Source organism: Myotis myotis, unplaced genomic scaffold (genome assembly GCF_014108235.1).
Source record: "Myotis myotis isolate mMyoMyo1 unplaced genomic scaffold, mMyoMyo1.p scaffold_m19_p_5, whole genome shotgun sequence".
Lineage (NCBI taxonomy): Eukaryota > Metazoa > Chordata > Mammalia > Chiroptera > Vespertilionidae > Myotis > Myotis myotis.
The window spans coordinates 37,188,417-37,207,240 of record NW_023416357.1 but is presented as its reverse complement, the minus strand read 5'-3'; the positions used below and the strand labels follow the sequence as shown (position 1 = coordinate 37,207,240).

At 40.9% G+C, this 18,824-nt stretch overlaps 2 protein-coding genes across 13 annotated transcripts in view; one reads left to right on the top strand and one right to left on the bottom strand.

Moving 5' to 3' along the window:
• CCDC125 (coiled-coil domain containing 125) overlaps positions 1 to 6,975 on the top strand; it is a 29,125-nt gene extending 22,150 nt beyond the window's left edge. For all 3 annotated transcript variants that reach the window (XM_036308470.1, XM_036308472.1, XM_036308471.1), the window contains 3 exons: positions 961 to 1,135; positions 4,151 to 4,281; positions 5,859 to 6,975. In XM_036308470.1, coding sequence (XP_036164363.1) covers positions 961 to 1,135; positions 4,151 to 4,281; positions 5,859 to 6,167 — 615 coding nt within the window. In that variant the 3' untranslated portion in view covers positions 6,168 to 6,975. The remainder of the gene's footprint in view (positions 1 to 960; positions 1,136 to 4,150; positions 4,282 to 5,858) is intronic.
• CDK7 (cyclin dependent kinase 7) overlaps positions 1,129 to 18,824 on the bottom strand; it is a 29,019-nt gene continuing 11,323 nt past the window's right edge. For 5 of the 10 annotated variants that reach the window (XM_036308476.1, XM_036308473.1, XM_036308479.1 and 2 more), the window contains 4 exons: positions 14,273 to 14,359; positions 11,945 to 12,094; positions 9,695 to 9,842; positions 1,129 to 1,744 (listed from right to left, as the gene is read on the bottom strand). In XM_036308476.1, the coding sequence (XP_036164369.1) occupies positions 1,659 to 1,744; positions 9,695 to 9,842; positions 11,945 to 12,094; positions 14,273 to 14,359 (471 nt within the window). In that variant the 3' untranslated portion in view covers positions 1,129 to 1,658. Of the gene's footprint in view, positions 1,745 to 8,940; positions 9,136 to 9,694; positions 9,843 to 11,532; positions 11,593 to 11,944; positions 12,095 to 14,272; positions 14,360 to 18,824 lie in introns of those variants that run through there. The other 5 variants (XM_036308478.1, XM_036308474.1, XM_036308482.1 and 2 more) reach the window with 3 other exon arrangements.

The window sequence follows — 18,824 nt, the reverse complement described above, 5'->3', positions numbered from 1 at the left end:
TCTGTGGAAGTGCAGTGACCACCAGGAAGCAGCTCCTGTGTTGAGTGTGTTGAGCATCTGCCCCCTGGTGGTCAGTGCGCGTCATAGCGACCGGTCGTTCCTGGTCATTCTGCTGTTAGGGTCAATTTGCATATTACCCTTTTATTATATAGGATTGGAGGAAAAGGTGCACTTCTACTTAAAATTGCTAGGATCTGCATCACTGATTAATGAGATCAACATGAAGCTTATTAGAAGAGCAGTGAGGTTCAGTGGAAGGAGCCTTTGTGCTACCAAACCTAGCTTTGATCTTAGGTCCATCACTGTCTAGCTCTGGCTCTGGACACATATGTTAGACAAAGGTAATAACTAGTTTGGAGGGTTGTTGTAAGAAATAGAGGAAGTAGACATATATTTAGCACGTGCCCAGCATTTAATCAAATGGTAGCTGTCATTTTAGCATGGGCCATAATTTTAAAAATATTTTACCTTTACTGAAGGTATGAAATTTAAAGTCTTCAGACTATATGGAAAAGCTAACAGCTAAATATTAAAAATTCATTAGGAGAAGCATATGATTACATAGATCAGAGTAAGGGTCAACTATAGTTGTCTGAAAGATGATATTCAAAATCATTTTCAGTGTTATTGTCTGGAATGGCCCACCGGAGTACTGAAATGCAGGCTTTGGCAGTCTCCCTTCTCCCTACTGGGGCAAAACACACACAGGGCCTGTCAACGATAATGAAGTCCAAGAGAACTGACAGGCACCACAAGGGGAATTTCTGGTAATCCAGTTCAGAGTGGGCAGCTCCTGCCAATGAGAACGGGCACATACTAATTAAAGCAGATGAAATAGACCAAGGACAGAGTAGTCCCATGCTAGGCAGGGAGATTGCATTAGCTAATCTGACTCAGCATTCAGACAAGAATTATTCTGGTTTTGCCTCTGACACCTTTCAAACTTTCTTTCAAAACCAGCTGGAACTTTTGCAGAAGAGAAAAGAAGAAGCTTACATAATGGCAGATGCATTCAGAATTGCATTTGAGCAACAATTAATGAGGAAAAATGACCAGGCACTAAGATTGACACAAATGGATAAAATGTGTAAAAAAGAAACAAAGTGGATAAATTCGAAGCACCTTAAAGAGGATGGTAAATATGAACTATAATGACAAAATTAGGTATAATTTCGGAAGTTTTTGGTTATAATCAAAGTTGATTAAGCATATTTAATACAATTGATAATATAATTAAAATTTTGCATACAGTTGTGATTTAAAATTTTAGTATCTATGGGAAGAAAGGGATCACTGGATGTTACATATGTAGAGCTATTGGGATTAACAAAGCCATAAAATAACAGGATAATTGTTGGTACTCTTCTAATGGCATTCCACATTGTCCTGAAATTAACTCCTAAAAGTTTTTGTGACATGAGACTTATAGAGGCCATTAAGCAAATATAATGGTGAAGTCATCAACAGTACTTTATAGGAAGTACAAAATCAATATTTATATGGTTGTTTTCTATAATTCCTTGACAAAAACTTCCATGTCCAACTCAAGGTGGGTGATTTTGCCAGGGAAATAAGACATAGTCCATGTGTTTAGCCTTTTAGGAATCAGTGGGAAACATTAAGAATTTTTCTACCATGGACAACAACTGTGTGGGCGATCATCCTCGCGCATCTCTTCTCTCTGCTATGCCCTTGATAGGAGCCACACTGCAGCATTTCAAAGGAATACTCTTTGAGGGCAGCACTGTAGGGAGAAGAGTGATGGGCGAAATAGGAAAAGGAGGGGCAGACATGATTAAAAAGTAATCTTATGAAAGCTTGTCACATTCTGTCACTTGCATAGAAGGCCTGCTACTATGTATGGATATTGGCCATAAGGGTAGTGCTATGTAGACCAAGCTGCGTTTTTAAGAGGTAGATTTGTACTCATTTCAGCACTTGAGTATGGACTCATTATTTTTTTTTAGTATATTTCTTTATTGATTTCAGAGAGGAAGGGAGAAGGAGAGATAGAAACATCAATGATGAGAATCATTGATTGGCTGCCTCCTGCACACCCCCTACTGGGGATCCAGCCTGCAACCCAGGCATGTGCCCTTGGCTAGGATTGAACCTGGGACCCTTCAGTCCACAGGCTGACGCTCTATCCACTGAGCCACGCTGGCTAGGGCTGGACTCATTTTATTTATTATATTAAAACGTATTTTTATTAATTTCAGAGAGGGAGAGAAACATGAATGATGAATCATTGATTGTCTGCCTCCTGCACGCCCCCTACTGAGGATCGAGCCCACCACCAGGAATTGAACTGTGACCTCCTGGTTCATAGGTTGATACTCAACCACTGAGCCACACCAACTGGGCTGGACTCATTTTATTTATTTATTTATTTATTTATTTATTTATTTATTTATTTATTTATTTATTAATTAATCCTCACCCAAGGATATTTTTTTCCATTGATTTTTAGAGAGTGGAAGAGATGGAAAATACCGATGTGAGAGAAACACATCGATTGGTTGCCTCCTGCACACGCCCTGACCAGGGCCACGGCTAGGGAGGAGCCTGCAACTGAGATACGTGTTCTTGACAGTAATCGAAACTGGGACTCTTCTCTCCACAGGCTGACACTCTATCCACTGAGCCAAACCGGCTAGGGCTGGACTCATTTTATATTCCAGAATTCCTGCCTTTCTTAGCTAGTAATAAACTTTAGGAACTTTTCCATAGATTGTTTGATAGGTGTAGCTCCCAGTCTTTGCTTTCCCTTAAGGCACTGAGAGATTTAGAAGCAAAATTTAAATAATTGATTCATCTCTGAAAAGATGTTACAAGTCCTTACAAGTTTCAGTAATTCTGTGTTTCTTACTGACAAGATTCTAATTTTACTAGTATATATTCCAATAATCTGAGCAGGTATAGGATGATTATTACAGGTCATTTTCTTTTGTGTGGTTAACACTGAAGGCATCAACTTTTCTTCTTGAGACAAGTTCTGAGAGAGTTTACAAGCACAGGTCCTTTTTAGGCTGAATGTAGAGACAGGTTCATCCTCTCATTGAAGCTGCGAGAGGGGCAGCTGGTCTGGTGTTTCCACTTTGCCACAGTTGCTCACAGAAGAGATCAGGTGTGAGCCCCAGTCACTGTGGTTTATCTGCTCTTGGTTTCCCAGGAGACCATTTGCAAAGCATTCCAAAAGCAACCTTGACATTTTCTCTGTATGAATCTATTAATTTTGTACCTTGTACTATAAATTGCATTCTTTCTATGGATGAAGAACATTAGTGCACATATTTCAGGTTGTGGATTTTTCAACTTTGTCAGTACCTGGGCTAGATGCTTTCACAACTATGGGTTTTTTGTTTTGGTGGTAAAACAATTACCACCTTAGCCATTTTTAAGCAACATTAAGCATATTCACATTGTTGTGTAACCATCACCACCATCCATCTCCAGAACTTTTTCATTTTCCCAAACAGAAACTCTGTACCAATTAAATGCTCACTGTCCACTCTCCTCCAGCAGCGGATGCTCTATTATTTAATACCACAGCAACCTTGAGGCACAGGCACTATTCCTATTCTAGAGGTGAGGAAATGAAGCTCAGAACTTGTCCACGGTCATGCAGTCAGTAAGTGGCTAAGTGAAGATTCAAGTCCAGGTCTTTCTGGTTCTAAAGCTGAGTTCACATGGTTCAGAGGCCACTGGCCTATAGATATGTTTTGTGGGGTCTGCATGGTGTTCTCAAATAATGTGGGTAAGTGCCTGACATTTAAAATTGGGAGATATCACATACAAATCTGGATTGCTGGCTCCTCTGGAGGACTTAGATGATCTGGTAGCATGGGCTGCACTCTCTCCCGGAGCAGCCATTGTAGCCAGCTGAGGAGCGGTGATGCGACGAATGGCAGCGTGTTGCTCTGGATTCTCACTGTGGCCCTCTCCTTGCATTTACTATCTTGGCGCTAAAGCCTGTGCTTTTCCCCCTCCACTGTGCTACCTGACTCACCTGTGTTAGTGGTCTCCTGAGAAGGACAACCTCCTGACCGAGGAGTGAATTAGCCTTGGGTCAACGTACCTCTTTTCCTGGAAGTACTACATCCATAAGTGTCTTTTTATGTCTCAGCTGGATTTTCATGTTCAATTTTAGGATCACTATCACAAAGGACTAAGAAGACCCTAGGGCAGAAACTGTTGGGTATGCTCCCTGCAGAAAATAGTTCTAAGAAGACTGAAGACCAGGATAACCCTCAGGAAATCTTTAAGATGCTAATAGATTTGGTTAGTATCGTTGCTTTCTTTTTGCTTATTAATTCAACTCTTCCACTTTACACTTAACTTTTATGCCCCTTCATCTCCTTAAACTCTCTGCATGCTCTTCCCACTTAAGCTCCACCTCTGAAAAAAGAGGGCTCCCCATAATTAACTCCAGGCATCTGTCACCTGCACTGAAATACAGTTTATGACAAGACCTTGTACTTATCCATCCACTTCCTCAGAGATCCTCTAATCACTGCCACATGCTTGAAACCAGTCCTGTTATCCCCATCTCACAGATAAGAGACTCACATTATACGAACATGCTCATCTATACGAGAGTGTTAGTTATTTGCATACAAATATAAAAACAATTTTATATTTAACTTCCCCTTCTTTTACAGAGATAAGTACCTGTTGATTTTATATGTATATATACTTATATATGTATTTCCTCCTCCCTTCAGATGACTTAAAATTTTCAGAAGAATAGTTTCTCGCCCTGGCTGGTTTGGCTCAGTGGATAGAGCCTTGGCCTGTGGACTGAAGGGTCCCAGGTTCGATTCTGGTCAAGGGCATGAATCTTGGTTGCAGGCACATCCCCAGTAGGGAGTGTGCAGGAGGCAGCTGATTGATGTTTCAAACTCTCTATCCCTCTCCCTTCCTCTCTGTAAAAAAAATCAATAAAGCCAAAACCGGTTTGGCTCAGTGGATAGAGCGTCGGCCTGCGGACTGAAGGGTCCCAGGTTCGATTCCGGTCAGGGGCATGTGCCTAGGTTGTGGGCACATCCCTGGTGGGGGATGTGCAGGAGGCAGCTGATCGGTGTTTCTCTCTCATCGATGTTTCTGACTATCTCTCTCCCTTCCTCTCTGTAAAAAATCAATAAAATATATTTTTTAAAAAAAATCAATAAAATATATTTTTTAAAAAAGAATAGTTTTCTCTTCTTCCTTAAAAAAATATCCTCCATAACTTGTAGCATGAAGCTTGGGAATGAGTGGACACCTAATTAATTTATTCATATTGACTAACTTCACAGACTGAACATTGTTTAAAACAGTTTGGCAATTTCTTTTTTTTTTTTAATATATATATATATTTTTAAAAAAAATTTTTTTTTTTTTATATTTTATTGATTTTTTACAGAGAGGAAGGGAGAGAGATAGTTAGAAACGATGAAAGAGAAACATCGATCAGCTGCCTCCTGCACATCCCCCACTGGGGATGTGCCTGCAACCCAGGTACATGCCCTTGACCGGAATCGAACCTAGGACCCTTCAGTCCGCAGGCCGACGCTCTATCCACTGAGCCAAACCGGTTTCGGCAAATATATTTTTATTGATTTCAGAGAGGGAGAGGGCGAGAGAATCATTGATTGGCTGCCTCCTGCACACCTCCTTACTGGGAATTGAGCCTGAAACCCAGGCATGTGCCCTTGACCAGAATCGAATGCGGGACTCTTCAGTCCGTAGGCTGACACTCTATCCACTGAGCCAAACTGGCTAGGGCCAGCTTGAATGTTTTGAAAAATGCTTCTGACTATAGTTCTATACTGTTACTTGTTGACTAACTGGCACATGTTTAATTCCTGTGCATGCAGCTGAATGATAAAGAAGAAGCTTTGGCTCATCAGAGAAAAGTTAGCTACATGCTTGCTCGGGCACTGGAAGACAAAGACATAGGCTCAAGAGAGAATAAAGAAAAAAATCCCATGAAGGACAATTTTTCATTAAAACACCCCAAGCAGAAAACGTCAGAATTCTCTGTTTTGCATGATCCTGTACATTCAAGTGTTCACATTTTTAATTCTGTGGGCTGTGTTTGTTCAATCCAGCACCTTCATACAGATCAAAACTATAGAAGAACTCTGAAAAGATCTCATTCTTTGCCACGAAATATCATCTTTTGAAGATAAACCAGTTGAAATTAGAACTGAGAACTGTTTGTCAAGAGACTTTGAAAAAGGATTGTGTAAACATTGCCACATCTTCAGAAATTGTATGTTTTCCGGGTATTTCTAAATTTTAGGAGGCAGCTTAAATACTCAAATGTTTTCTATAAGAAATTTATTAGTATTCTGTGATGACATATTTATAAATTACATTACTATATTTTATAAAATCTTCATTATTTGCCAACTTCTTAAAAACAAATATTATTTTGAGAAAAGCAAAACATTACTTAACTATTTAGAATGACTATGGGGATCTTTGACCGGCTCAAGCAAGAATATAATGTAAATTAATGCTCTAAGAAATGACAACAATGCCTAGGAGTGATGGCATGTTAATTTGTGAAATACATTTATCATGTTTTATTTGTGTGTGTTTTCAGGATTTTTCATTTGCCACATAACATTTTTATAAAATTTCCTTAAGTTAATCTCAATTAAAAGTTTTTATGGTGGAACTTTGGCAGAAGTATATTCAAAGTCACAGCTAGTAACCTTCCTAGTTTTTTTTGTTGATGTAATGACATTCTATAGCCAAATCTACCAGAATTCTGGTATTCAGACCAGTCTGAATTAACTTCTTGGTTTTGATGCTAAATTTTAGGCCACTTAATTTTCTATTTCTATACATATTACATAGTAATAATCTTTAATAACTTTTGGGAATGTTGCTATATTAGTAGCATCACAATTATGTCAAAGGAAATGTATTACATTACCAGCAATTATAATAAAATTTATCTCATTATGATCTCCAGTGAAAAGATACATGGCTTCACTGAATACTACTTAAATAGGTAACAATAGAGTATAAGGTAACAATATAAATCATTTATGGTTGTGTTAAAAGGAGAGTATTTAATTGGCATTAGTAAATAATAATAAAAGCTGAAAACCTGGCAAGTGAACTTTGAAAAAGAAGAATGATGAAGAACTATTGTTATCAGATATTAAGATATAGTATCCTGATAATAATACAAAGCTACATTACTTATAGCAGTGTGGTATCAGCAGGTCAATGGAATAGGATGAAGACCATACACAGACCTAGTATATATAAGAGTTTCATATAAAATGAAAGGCTAAGGAGCCCTAGCTGGTTTGGCTTAGTGGATAGAGCATCAGCCTGGGGATTGAAGGGTCCCGGGTTCGATTCCGATCAAGGGCACATGCACCAGTTGCAGGCTTGATCCCCAGTAGGAGGCGTGCAGGAGGCAGCCAATGATTCTCTCTCATCACTGATGTTTCTCTCTTTACCTCTCCCTTCCTCTCTGAAATTTCAAAATAAAAATATAAAAATACATATGCATATAAATGTTCTACTTTTAAAATAATTTTGAAAAACTAAAATAACCTAAATATCCATGTGGTAGAATTCTAAAGACGACCCTTCTCACGATTCCCATCTAGGGACAGTGTAGATAACTGCCATGAAGAGATTTTTAATATGTATTTAAAATCCAAGTGAGTTGACCTTAATATATGAATAACCCGATTAGGTGAGCGGCTCCCCCAACTCCTTTTTTTTAAGGAGCAGAGATTTCTTAGTAGCTGATGAGGAAGACAGACAACCTGAAGCACTGATGCTGGCTTGTAGATGAAAAGTACCATAAAACAAGGTATGTGCACTGCCTTGAGAAACTGAGAGAGGCCCCTGGCTGACAGCTGGGAAGGAAAGATGGCATGTGCGTTAAAGCAGCATGAACTAAATGAACTTGGAAACAGATTCTTCCCTGGAGCTTCAGATAAGCACCCAGTCCCACTGATACCTTGATTTTGGCCTATCTGACCTCACAACTGTGAGCTAATAAATTTTTGTTAATTTAAGCTGCTATATTTATGGCAATTTTTATGCAGCAAAATAAAAACAGTCCATAAGTAGAGCATATGTAAGTAATATTGTACACATATCAGATATAATCCTCCTATATAATAAAAGAGTAATACGCAAATCGACCGAATGGCAGAACGGCCGGTTGCTATGATGCGCATTGACCACCAGGAGCAGACACTCACACAGGAGCTGCCCCATGGTGGTCAGTGTGCTCCCAAAGAGGGAGCACTGCTCAGCCAGAAGCTGGGCTCATGGGTAGCGAGTGCAGAGGTAGTGGCAGGAGCTTCTTCCACCTCTGCAGCAGTGCTAAGGATCCCCCGAGGGTTCCTGGACTGTGAGAGGGTGGAGGCTGGGCTGAGGGACACCCCCCCACCCCGTGCATGAATGTTGTGCACCGGGCCTCTAGTATGATATATGACAGTTAAAATAAACTAGATGTATATATATTAACATAGAATAAATTCAAAAGTTTTCAGTAAAAAAATTTGCAGGATGAGGTGTATAGTCTATCACTCACATAAAATTTTGAGACCTAAAACAATGCTGTGTATTATTACTACATGCAATTTTATAAAATAGCAGTATAAAATCAGGGGAGGACACACTCATCTCCTTAGCCATTCTCCTTTGGGTAGGGTGAAAAGGAAGAAACTGAACAGAATGACTTATTAAAGGGACTTCAATTTTATCTGTAATAATTTTTCTTTTTTCCTATTTAGTATATTAACTAAAGTATTTGTTACATTACTACCATATTGTCCCTATTACTACCACTTTGTGATGTTATAGGAGCCAGATCATCAAAATAACTGGAAATTATTTTTATTAAGATTTCCTTAATGCATTTCAGAGAACTGAACTTATTTTTGCACTCTAATCAGAAAAATCAAAATTAAGTTTGTTTTAAAATACATTTAATAAAAATAATTGTTTTACATATTTTACATGTGTAGAATATTTACAATTCCTTCTATAGCATTTACTTAATGTTTACTATTTTTAAATTATTTGCCATTTTGACTATTTCCTTCAGTAGTGAAATACTGTCCAGTGTTATCTGTAACTAAAAAATTAGCTTCTTGGGTAATCCTCCTAGGTGAAAAAAAAAAAGAGGTTGTTCACATTTAAGTTAATGGCAATTTTAAGCAGTCATTGCATTCCCATTACATTTATTTTATTTGCTTTAATTTTCCCAATAGCATTTGTTAAACATTAAGCATACAGTGTACCAGTAGGAATTCATGAAGAGAAGGTACACACTGATAGTTCTGGTTACTCTGAGGTACACTCAAAAGTGTTCTTGTCGCCCTAACCGGTTTGGTTCAGGGATAGAGCGTCGGCCTGAGGACTCAAGGGTCCCAGGTTTAATTCCGGTCAAGGGCATGTACCTTGGTTGCAGGCAACTAGCCAGTAGGGAGTGTGCCAGTAGGGAGGCAACTGATCGATGTTTCTCTCTCATCGATGTTTCTAACTCTCTATCCCTCTCCCTTCCTCTGTAAAAAAATCAATAAAATATATATACTTTTTAAAGTGTTCTTGTCCTTTTAAAGAGCATCTTGTAAATATTCTCAAAAGAATTTTTGCAAATGCAGCTAAAAACACCACATTCTATCTGTATTCACTGCATTTCTTATAAAATTGAGAGTTTTACCTTGTTCCAAGGCTTCTGTTCTCTTCCGTTTCGTTGCCAGAGATGGATTAGCCTGCTCCTTTAAAGTTTCCACTGGACAGTTTGGTCTAGGCAGTTGACATCCAGGTGTTGGCCCTGGCCGATTACTGAAATACTTAGTTTTCAATGCCTTTTAAAAGAACAGATAGCAAAGAAAGTAAACTTTTAAGTTACTATCTGGATTGTGTTTAAAGAAATCTAACCTTAAAATTGTTGGGAACATTAAAAGTGCTATGTGAAGCCCCCTGCTTCCAAAAAATGAAATTAATGTCAAGTATTTAGACAAGCAAATTATTACAAATAAACATCTAGGAGCCCAAGACTGACTGATAATTCTATTATTGTAAGAAAGACACTACCTTTTAATTTTCCACAATTACACAGTCTATACTAAATATGAAATATCCTTAATAAGATATTATGTAATTCAGCTCTCTATGCAGTTTTACTATTAATGAAAACAACTTTCTATATAGTTTGATCTGATCTGGAGTTTCATATGATGGAGATAATATGCATATATGTATGGGTGAAAAGGTAGTGAGTTACTTGTATGTATTCATGTAGCATTTACATAAAAAGAGGGCTTATAGAAGTAAATGCACTAAACAGTGATGTGACCATCTGTAATAAACAAGTGGAAAAAAAGTCCACTTTGTATCCTTGATATAGTGTATATTAACAAGTTTCATTAGATCGGAAGACTTGACATTTCATTTTAATTAGTCTCTTCCTTTATGAAGCCAAATCATTGCACTGTTACACTTTTACATATCCTTGCCCCGATTTTAAGTGTTTGTGATTTTACCCTGTCTGTTTGTGTGCTTGTTTTTACAAGGAAAATGTGTTTTGTTTCTTTTCTCAAATCTATAGTTCTTACATTTTTGTGTTGGATAACATTTCTAGAGAGCAGATATACTTGGTCTTTCAAATTTTTGTTGAGTTTGATTCTTTTATTTTTAATGTTTTCAAGGTTCATTCGGGTGGTGGCATGTATCAATGCCTCATTCCTTTTAAAAAAAAATGTTTTTATTGATTTTAGAAAGGGAGAGGGAGAGATAGAAACATCAATGATGTGAGAGAATCATCAATTGGCTGTCTCCTGCACAACCCCCTAATGCAGCGGTTCTCAACCTGTGGGTCGTGACCCTTTTGGCGGTTGAACGACCCTTTCACAGGGGTCGCCTAAGACCATCCTGCATATCAGATATTTACATTACAATTCATAACAGTAGCAACATTACAGTTATGAAGTAGCAACGAAAATAATTTTATGGTTGGGTCATAACATGAGGAACTGTATTTAAAGGGCCAGAAGGTTGAGAACCACTGCAATGGGATCAAACTCACAATCCAGGCATACGCTCTTGGCTGGAATTGAACCTGGGACCCTTCGGTCCGCTGACACTCTTATCCACTGAGCCAAAATAGCTAGGGCGAGTTTGATTTTCATTTCCTTAAACAACTGTCAGTTTCAGTGTTTGTTCTATTTGGACTATTTTCCAATCTCTTGTAAGTACAGTTTTACTGAACTATACCATTTTTCTCCCCATTATCACTTTCTGACTGTAATAATGGCCAGTGTGCATATCTGGACTGTATTTTAAGGGAAACAAGAAAACGCTTTAGGCATTAGGCTTGGCACAACATTTCAATTATACATAACATCTAATTGAAATATACTAGTGTCTTACTCAGTTGGTTGTGGCTCATTGGTTGATCATAACCTATGAACCAGCAGTCACAGTTTAATTCCCGGTCAGGGCACATACCCCGGTTGCGGGCTTGATCACTTGGTAGGAAGCCTGCAAGAGGCAGCTGGTCAGTAATTCTCTCTCATCATTAATGTTTCTATGTTTCTCTCACTTTCCCTTTTCTCGCTGAAATCAATAAAAATACATTTTAAAAAAGAAATATACCAGTGTCTTAACAAATACAAACCTTATTATTTTTTCTTCTCTAGGAAGACTACTTGAAAGCCAATTAATTATGAAATTGGTATGTATTTATGTTCCAAATAAACTCTCCTGTAGTTGTACATACATAATTTAATACCAATCTGAATAGTGCTTGTAGCTTGAAGATAAAATGTTATTCCTTAAAACAAAAACACATCTTTCCAGTATAATAAAGAATGTTAGACAATATTATGAAATTCTATTTTTATCTCATCAATGCTACAGTTAAGATGATCCTCATATTTCCTAATACAAGAAAGATATGCTAAAATACCTGTGTGGCTGTAATTCGAGTACACGGATTAAATAAGAATAAGCCTTGTATGAGAGCTAGCAAGTCGTCTCCTGCTGCAATGAAGATGTGTTGTAATGGGATTCCAGGGAAACTCTTAAATGTCACAAAATCTGGAAGACTACACATGTCCTGTAAAAATATTTTTATAATTCAAACTTAAAGGATTAAAAGGCATATAGATCTCAAATGAAGAAATAAAACTGTCATGCATGATATAATCTATGTAGAAAATCCCAAGAAATACATTTAAAAACTCCTAGAATAACTGAGTAGAGCAAAGTTGCACAATATAAAATAAATATACAGAAATCAACTGTATTTCTATATACTAGCAAAGAGATTTTAAAAATGCCATTTAGAATCACTCAATAAGAACAATGAAACACTTAGGTAAAAATCTAACAAAGCACATGCAGAACTATATAGAAAGCTACACAACACTGATGAAGTAGATCAAAGCTCTAACTAAATGGTGAGACCTATCATGTTCATGGATTGGAAGATTCATCATCATAAAGATGTTAATCCACCTCTAATTTATATATATGTTTAATGCAATTCTTACCAACATTCTGGCAAAATTATAAGACTAGTGTCCTGGTGCATGGATTCATGCACATTGAAAGGAAATTAATTAGGAGAAATATTTTAATATTGCTATTCGCATCTTGCTAATGAAAAGAAAATAGAATTCTACTGAGTCTCCTATCTACCTACTCCAGGACTTATGTGACGATCAAATGAGATGAGGCACAGGAAAACGCTTCACAAACATTTGGTTAAACTGTAAAATGTTTGCACCTGGCTATAAAGCAAGTTGGGTTCCTGGGCTGAAGAAACTCCAAGGATGCTAGTCACTAGGAGAGAAAGCCAGGCAGTGCTATGTAATGTCATAATCCGGCGCCAAAAGCCACCGTTTTCAGGCTGGGCTGGGCTGGGCTGTGGGCCACATTTTGCACCATGGGGTCTTGGCAGCGTTGGTTGCGATTTGGTGGGGTGTCACTCCAGGGTGGTGGCTGGGCCTGTGTCCCACTTGGGGAAAGCTGAGTGTTGGTTTGTCAGCGCCAGGTCTGTGGTGCCATTTATTTCTAAACTAGAGGCCCAGTGCATGAATTCGTGCACGGGTGGGATCCCATGGCCTGGTCAGCAATTGGGGCTGATCAGGGCTGTGGGAGGTTGGTTGTAGCAGCACACTGACTGCCAGGGGGTAGCTGCTGCGTTGAGTGTCTGCCCTCTGGTGGTCAGTATGCATCACAGTGACCAGTTGTTCGGTTGCTTAGGCTTTTATATTTATAGACTAGAGGCCTGGTGCACAAAATCTGTGCACTGTGGCGGGGGGGGGGGGGGCGCGGGGCGGCGGCGGTGAGAAGGGTCCCACGGCCCGGCCTCTCACAGTCCGGGACCCCTCGGCGGATATCCCTTTCGCAGTCCAAGAGACCCTCGCTCCTTACCGCCTGCCTGCTTGCTGCTCCTTAGCACTGCTGTGGAGGCAGGAGAGGTTCCCGCCACTGCCGCTGCGCTCACCAGTTGTGAGCCTGGCTCTGGCTGAGTGGCGTTCCCCCTGTGGGAGCGCACTGACCACCAGGGGCAGCTCCTGCATTGAGCGTCTGCCCCCTGGTAGTCAGTGCGCATCATAGCAACCGGTTGGACAGATGGACACTTAGCCTTTTACATATATAGATTATTCTAAAATTTATATAGGAGCCAAAGGAACTAAAATAGCTAAAATTGAGAGGAATCATGCTATCTGATTTTAAGAGTTAAAAACTGACCCTGACCTAAGTTTCACACCTCATACAAAAACTACCTCAAAGTATTGAAAGTATTACTTTCACCAATAAAGATAAATTTTAAAAAACTAACTCAAAAAGGATCACAGCTATAAATAAATTATATTAATAAACGATAACTATTAGTGCATGTCTTATAATTTGAACACATAGCAAACTTTTAATTAGAGAGTCGAGGAAATAATAGCAGAAAAGAAACTCCTTAGACTTAAATCCAGCTTCAGTTAATTTCATTGCAGAAGGTAGTAGTCTAATTAAAATTACTCTTTTCTAGTACTTATTTCCCAGGAGATGGGGCTATAATAAGAAGGAAAATAAAAAGGTCTATAATTTTAATTTACAAATAAACAAGTGAGGATATTTTACTTAACTGTACATACAAAATTTAGCAACTTAAATTAATAAATTAATCACCAATACAGTAAAAGACAATGAATACGTTTCTTTAAGGAATATTTACATGACAGCACTAAACAGAATCCTAACCAAATTTTAAAGAAAATGTATGAATGCTTACAGGCCACTGTTCCTCAGTTGGTGTGCCCAATGTTTCAAATATTCTTGTTAGTTGGTCAAGGTCTGAATCTCCGGGCAAAAATGGAACCTGAAAGAAAGTGAGAGGCAGATATTTCAAGGTGGTTTATAATAGTCATTATGCAAATAAAACTATACACTTAATAAAATGAAATTGTAACAAAAATTAAAATGTAGTCTGAAGTATACTGAATGTGGCATAAGGTCCTGCCATTGCTAACACAGTAAATAGCACCATACTTCCCATTTTAGTCATTCCACAAATCTTTTATTTTTTCCCATAAATGCAGTCCCCCCATACCAAATTATGCAAATTATTCCACATTTGGGGAAACCACAGGGGTGAAATGGATAAGCCTTGCCGTGCCAGGTAAGTATCACTCCACAAATAAGTTATCATCACTGGTATAAATGTCTATTATTTCTTCTCATTTAACAATAACAGAGGAAGTTCAGAACACTTATTGCTCCTCTTTTTTCTAGTTTAAATAGCTTTTTATTTTTAATTTTTATTTTTTTTAATATATTTTATTGATTTTTCTACAGAGAGGAATAGAGAGGGATAGAGAGTTAGAAACATTGATGAGAGAGAAACATCGATCAGCTGCCTCCTGCACACTCCCCACTGGGGATGTGCCCACAACCAAGGTATATGCCCTTGACTGGAATCGAACCTGGGACCCTTGAGTCCGCAGGCTGACGCTCTATCCACTGAGCCAAACCGGTTAGGACTTAAGTAGCTTTTTAAACCTACTTTTATAAAATTTAAATAAAGGAAAAACAAAACTTTAAAAAGGGTTGAATGCTTATAATAGAAAATCTACTAACTATTCTGCTTTCAATATTATATAATTATCAATATTATACAATACAGTATAACATTATATATAATTATGTAATTAAAAATATGTCATTTATAATTATCTTCTCTACTAGAGGCCCGGTGCACAAAAATTTGTGCACTGGCGGGGGGGGGGGGGCCCTCAGCCCCACTTGTGCCCTCTCACAGACTGAGACCCCTCAGGAGATAACGACCTGCTGGCTTAGGCCTGCTCCCGGGTGGCAGAGGCCAGGCCCAATCCCTAGGTGCCTGCCCCGCAGCCCCTGGTCGGGCTCAGAGCAGGGCCGATTGGGGAGTTGGGGCACTGCCCCCTGTAATGCACAGAGGCAGGGCGGATCAGGAGGTTGCGATGCCACTCTCAGTCACGCTCAGGGTAGGGCCGATTGGGGGGTAGGGGTGCTGCCCCCTGTCACACTCAAGGCAGGGTCGATGGGGAGGTTGCGGCACCACCCCGTCATGCACAGAGCAGGGCAGATCAGGGGGTTGTGGTGCCACCCGTCACATACAGAGCCGGCTGATCAGGGGGTTGGGGCTCCGTACCCTGTCACACACAGAGCAGGGCCGATCAAGGGGTTGGGGAGCTCCCCTGTCACCCACAGAGCAGGGCCGATCAGGGGGTTGGGGAGATCCCCCCTGCCATGCACAGAGCAGGGCAGATCAGGAAGTTGCGGTGCCACCCTAAGTCACGCTCAGGGTAGAGCCGATTGGGGGGTTGGGGGTGCCACCCGTCACACTCAAGGCAGGGCCGATGGGGAGGTTGGGGCACCACACCCCGTCACACACAGAGCAGGGCCCATGGGGGGGTTGGGGCACCACACCCTGTCACACACAGAGCAGGGCCGATCAGGGGGTTGGGGCGCCTTCCTGTCACAAACAGAGCAGGGCAGATAGGGAGGTTGTGACCCTGCCCTCTGTCACACACAGAGCCGCAGGGCGATCAGGGTGTTTGGGCGCTGCCCCGTCATGCTGCTCCATGGGGCCAGGAGGCCTCACGGCTCCGCTGATCCTAGTGCTGGGAGGCCTCGCGGCTCCGCTTGACACCGGGGCAGTGAGGCCCGCTGCTCCGCTGATCCCGGTGCTGGGAGGCCTTGTGGCTCTGCTGATCCCAGGCTGGGAGGCCTTGTGGCTCTGCTGATCCCAGGCTGGGAGGCCTTGTGGCTCCGCTGATCCCAGTGATGGGAGGCATATTACCCTTTTACTATATAGAATAGAGGCCTGGTGCACAGGTGGGGGCCTGCTGGTTTGCCCTGAAAAGTGTCCTGGATCAGGGTGGGGGTCCCCACTGGGGTGCCTGGCCAGCCTGGGTGAGGGGATGATGGCTGTTTGCATCTGGTCACACCCCCTTCGGGGTGGGGGTCCCCACTGGGGTACCTGGCCAGCCTGGATGAGGGGATGATGGATGTTTGCATCTGGTCACACCCCTTTCAGGGTGGGGGTCCCCACTGGGGTGCCTGGCCAGCCTGGATGAGGGGATGATGTCTATTTGCAGCTGGTCATACCCCCTTCAGGGTGGGGGTCCCCACTGGGGTGCCTGGCCAGTCTGGGTGAGGGGCTGAGGGCCGTTTTCAGGTTGGAGGGTGACTGAAGCTCCCAACCTCTGTTTTATTTCTTTTTTCTTTTTTCTTCTGGGATTTATTTACCTTCTATGGCTGTCACTGGAGCTGAGAGCCGTCTTTAGCTCTGAGGCTCAGCTCCAGCTCTGAGACCTCCGCTGCTGAAAGCAGGTTTCTGGGCTTTGTTTACCTTCTGTATTTGAAACTTTGTTGCGACTCCAGCTCTGAGATCCCGGCTGGCTGAAAGCAGGTTTCTGGGTTTTGTTTAGCTTCTATATTTGCAACATTGTTTCTTAGAGAGCAGCTGAGAGGCCAGCAGCGGCAGGCGGGGAACGTTGGCTTCCTCCGTCACTGGAGCAAGCAAGCCTCCCTGTTCACTTCAGCTGCCTGCCGCCATCTTGGTTGGCCGTTAATTTGCATATCTCGCTGATTAGCCAATGGGAAGCATGTCGGAGCTACGGTGCATTACCATGTTTCTCTTTTATTAGATAGGATATATAAAAGGCTAATATGCAAAGTGTCCCTTTGGGAGGTTGACCGTGCGTTTGACCACTCGCTATGATGTGCGCTGACCACCAGGAGGTGGCGCGGAATGAAGGAAGGCTCCGGCAGGTAGCTGGCAGCTGGGGAAGGCAGGCCCCGGAGGCCCTGATTGGCCCTGATTACTGGCCAGGCCTAGGGACCCTACCCATGCACAAATTTCATGCACGGGGCTTCTAGTATACAATGTAACAATATTATGTAACTATTCTTTTTTTTTTTTTTTTTTTAAATATATTTTATTGATTTTTCACAGAGTGGAAGGGAGAGGGATGGAGAGTTAGAAACATCGATGAGAGAGGAACATCGATCAGCTGCCTCCTGCACACCTCCCACTGGGGATGTGCCCGCAACCAAGGTACATGCCCTTGGCCGGAATTGAACCCGGGACCCTTCAGTCCACAGGCCGACGCTCTACCCACCGAGCCAAACCGGTTAGGGCTATTATGTAACTATTCTGTTTTCAATTATTATCTGTTTGAACTACAGATCTCACCACAGATCTAGAACTGTATGGAAAGCATTTCCATCGATGATATTTTTAATGAGCAAAGGGACAGCTTAAAATACGAAACACTGCCCAACCAGTGTGGTTCAGTGGTTGAGCATCAACCTATGAACCAGGTCATGGTTTGATTCCCAGTCTGGGCAAATGCCCAGGTTGTGGGCTCCATCCTCAGCGTGGTCTCACTCAGAGAAATGGTATAGGATCACCATGTCTGCTTTGCTTGAAGAGAACTAAAATGATCCTCTCACACAAGGTTTAAAGTAACAGAGTTGTAGCTGCAGTGGTTGGTATTACATAGCCTTTAAAGCATACATTTAAACAACCCCAAAGTCCCAGGAGTACAAAAGTTCATCCTGACACATTTAGTTAGTACAGAGACATTACCATGTTACAATCCAATGAGGGTTTTATTACAGTTCTATTTCAGAACATAGGAATGATCAATAATAAAACCTTTATTATCCTAAATGGGAAGGGCTCTCATCACACATTAGCATTAATAAAAAGGTTGTATTAGGTGTTTTAATTGGTTTATTGGCTTTTTGTTGTAAGGATGGTGCTACTCTCTGGAAATTATCTCTAAGAAGATAATTCCTCCACAAATAATAAAAACAAATACTTATATGCCGGGAGCCGGTCCATGCTTGCTGTTTCAAGGGACCTGGCATATATGGCATACTGTTCTTAATATGTTTGCTCACCTTCTTGGCACTATGTGTTTTAACCAAGGTCTCTGAGAAAGGGTGTTTCCCCAGGTAGGGATTTTCCCCTGAAGGTAGGGAGGGAATAAAACCTCTTAACTAAGTGCCAGGCGGGTAATTAATCACTTTAACTATGAACAATCATGCTTAAGCTACATAATCTTTACTCCCTGGAATGGAGATAAGAAATGCCCTAACCTTTGTAACAGAGATTGATAGGATTGGAATCAACTGGTATAAATACAGATGTAACAACACAGAACTCAGAAGACAGAACCAGGAGGCACAGAATGTATACAGAACGGTCTCTAGAGACAGAAGAACTTTGCTGGGGAGAACATGGCAAAAGATCCTGGACTGAACCTGACTATAGAAATTGGCAAGAGAACCTG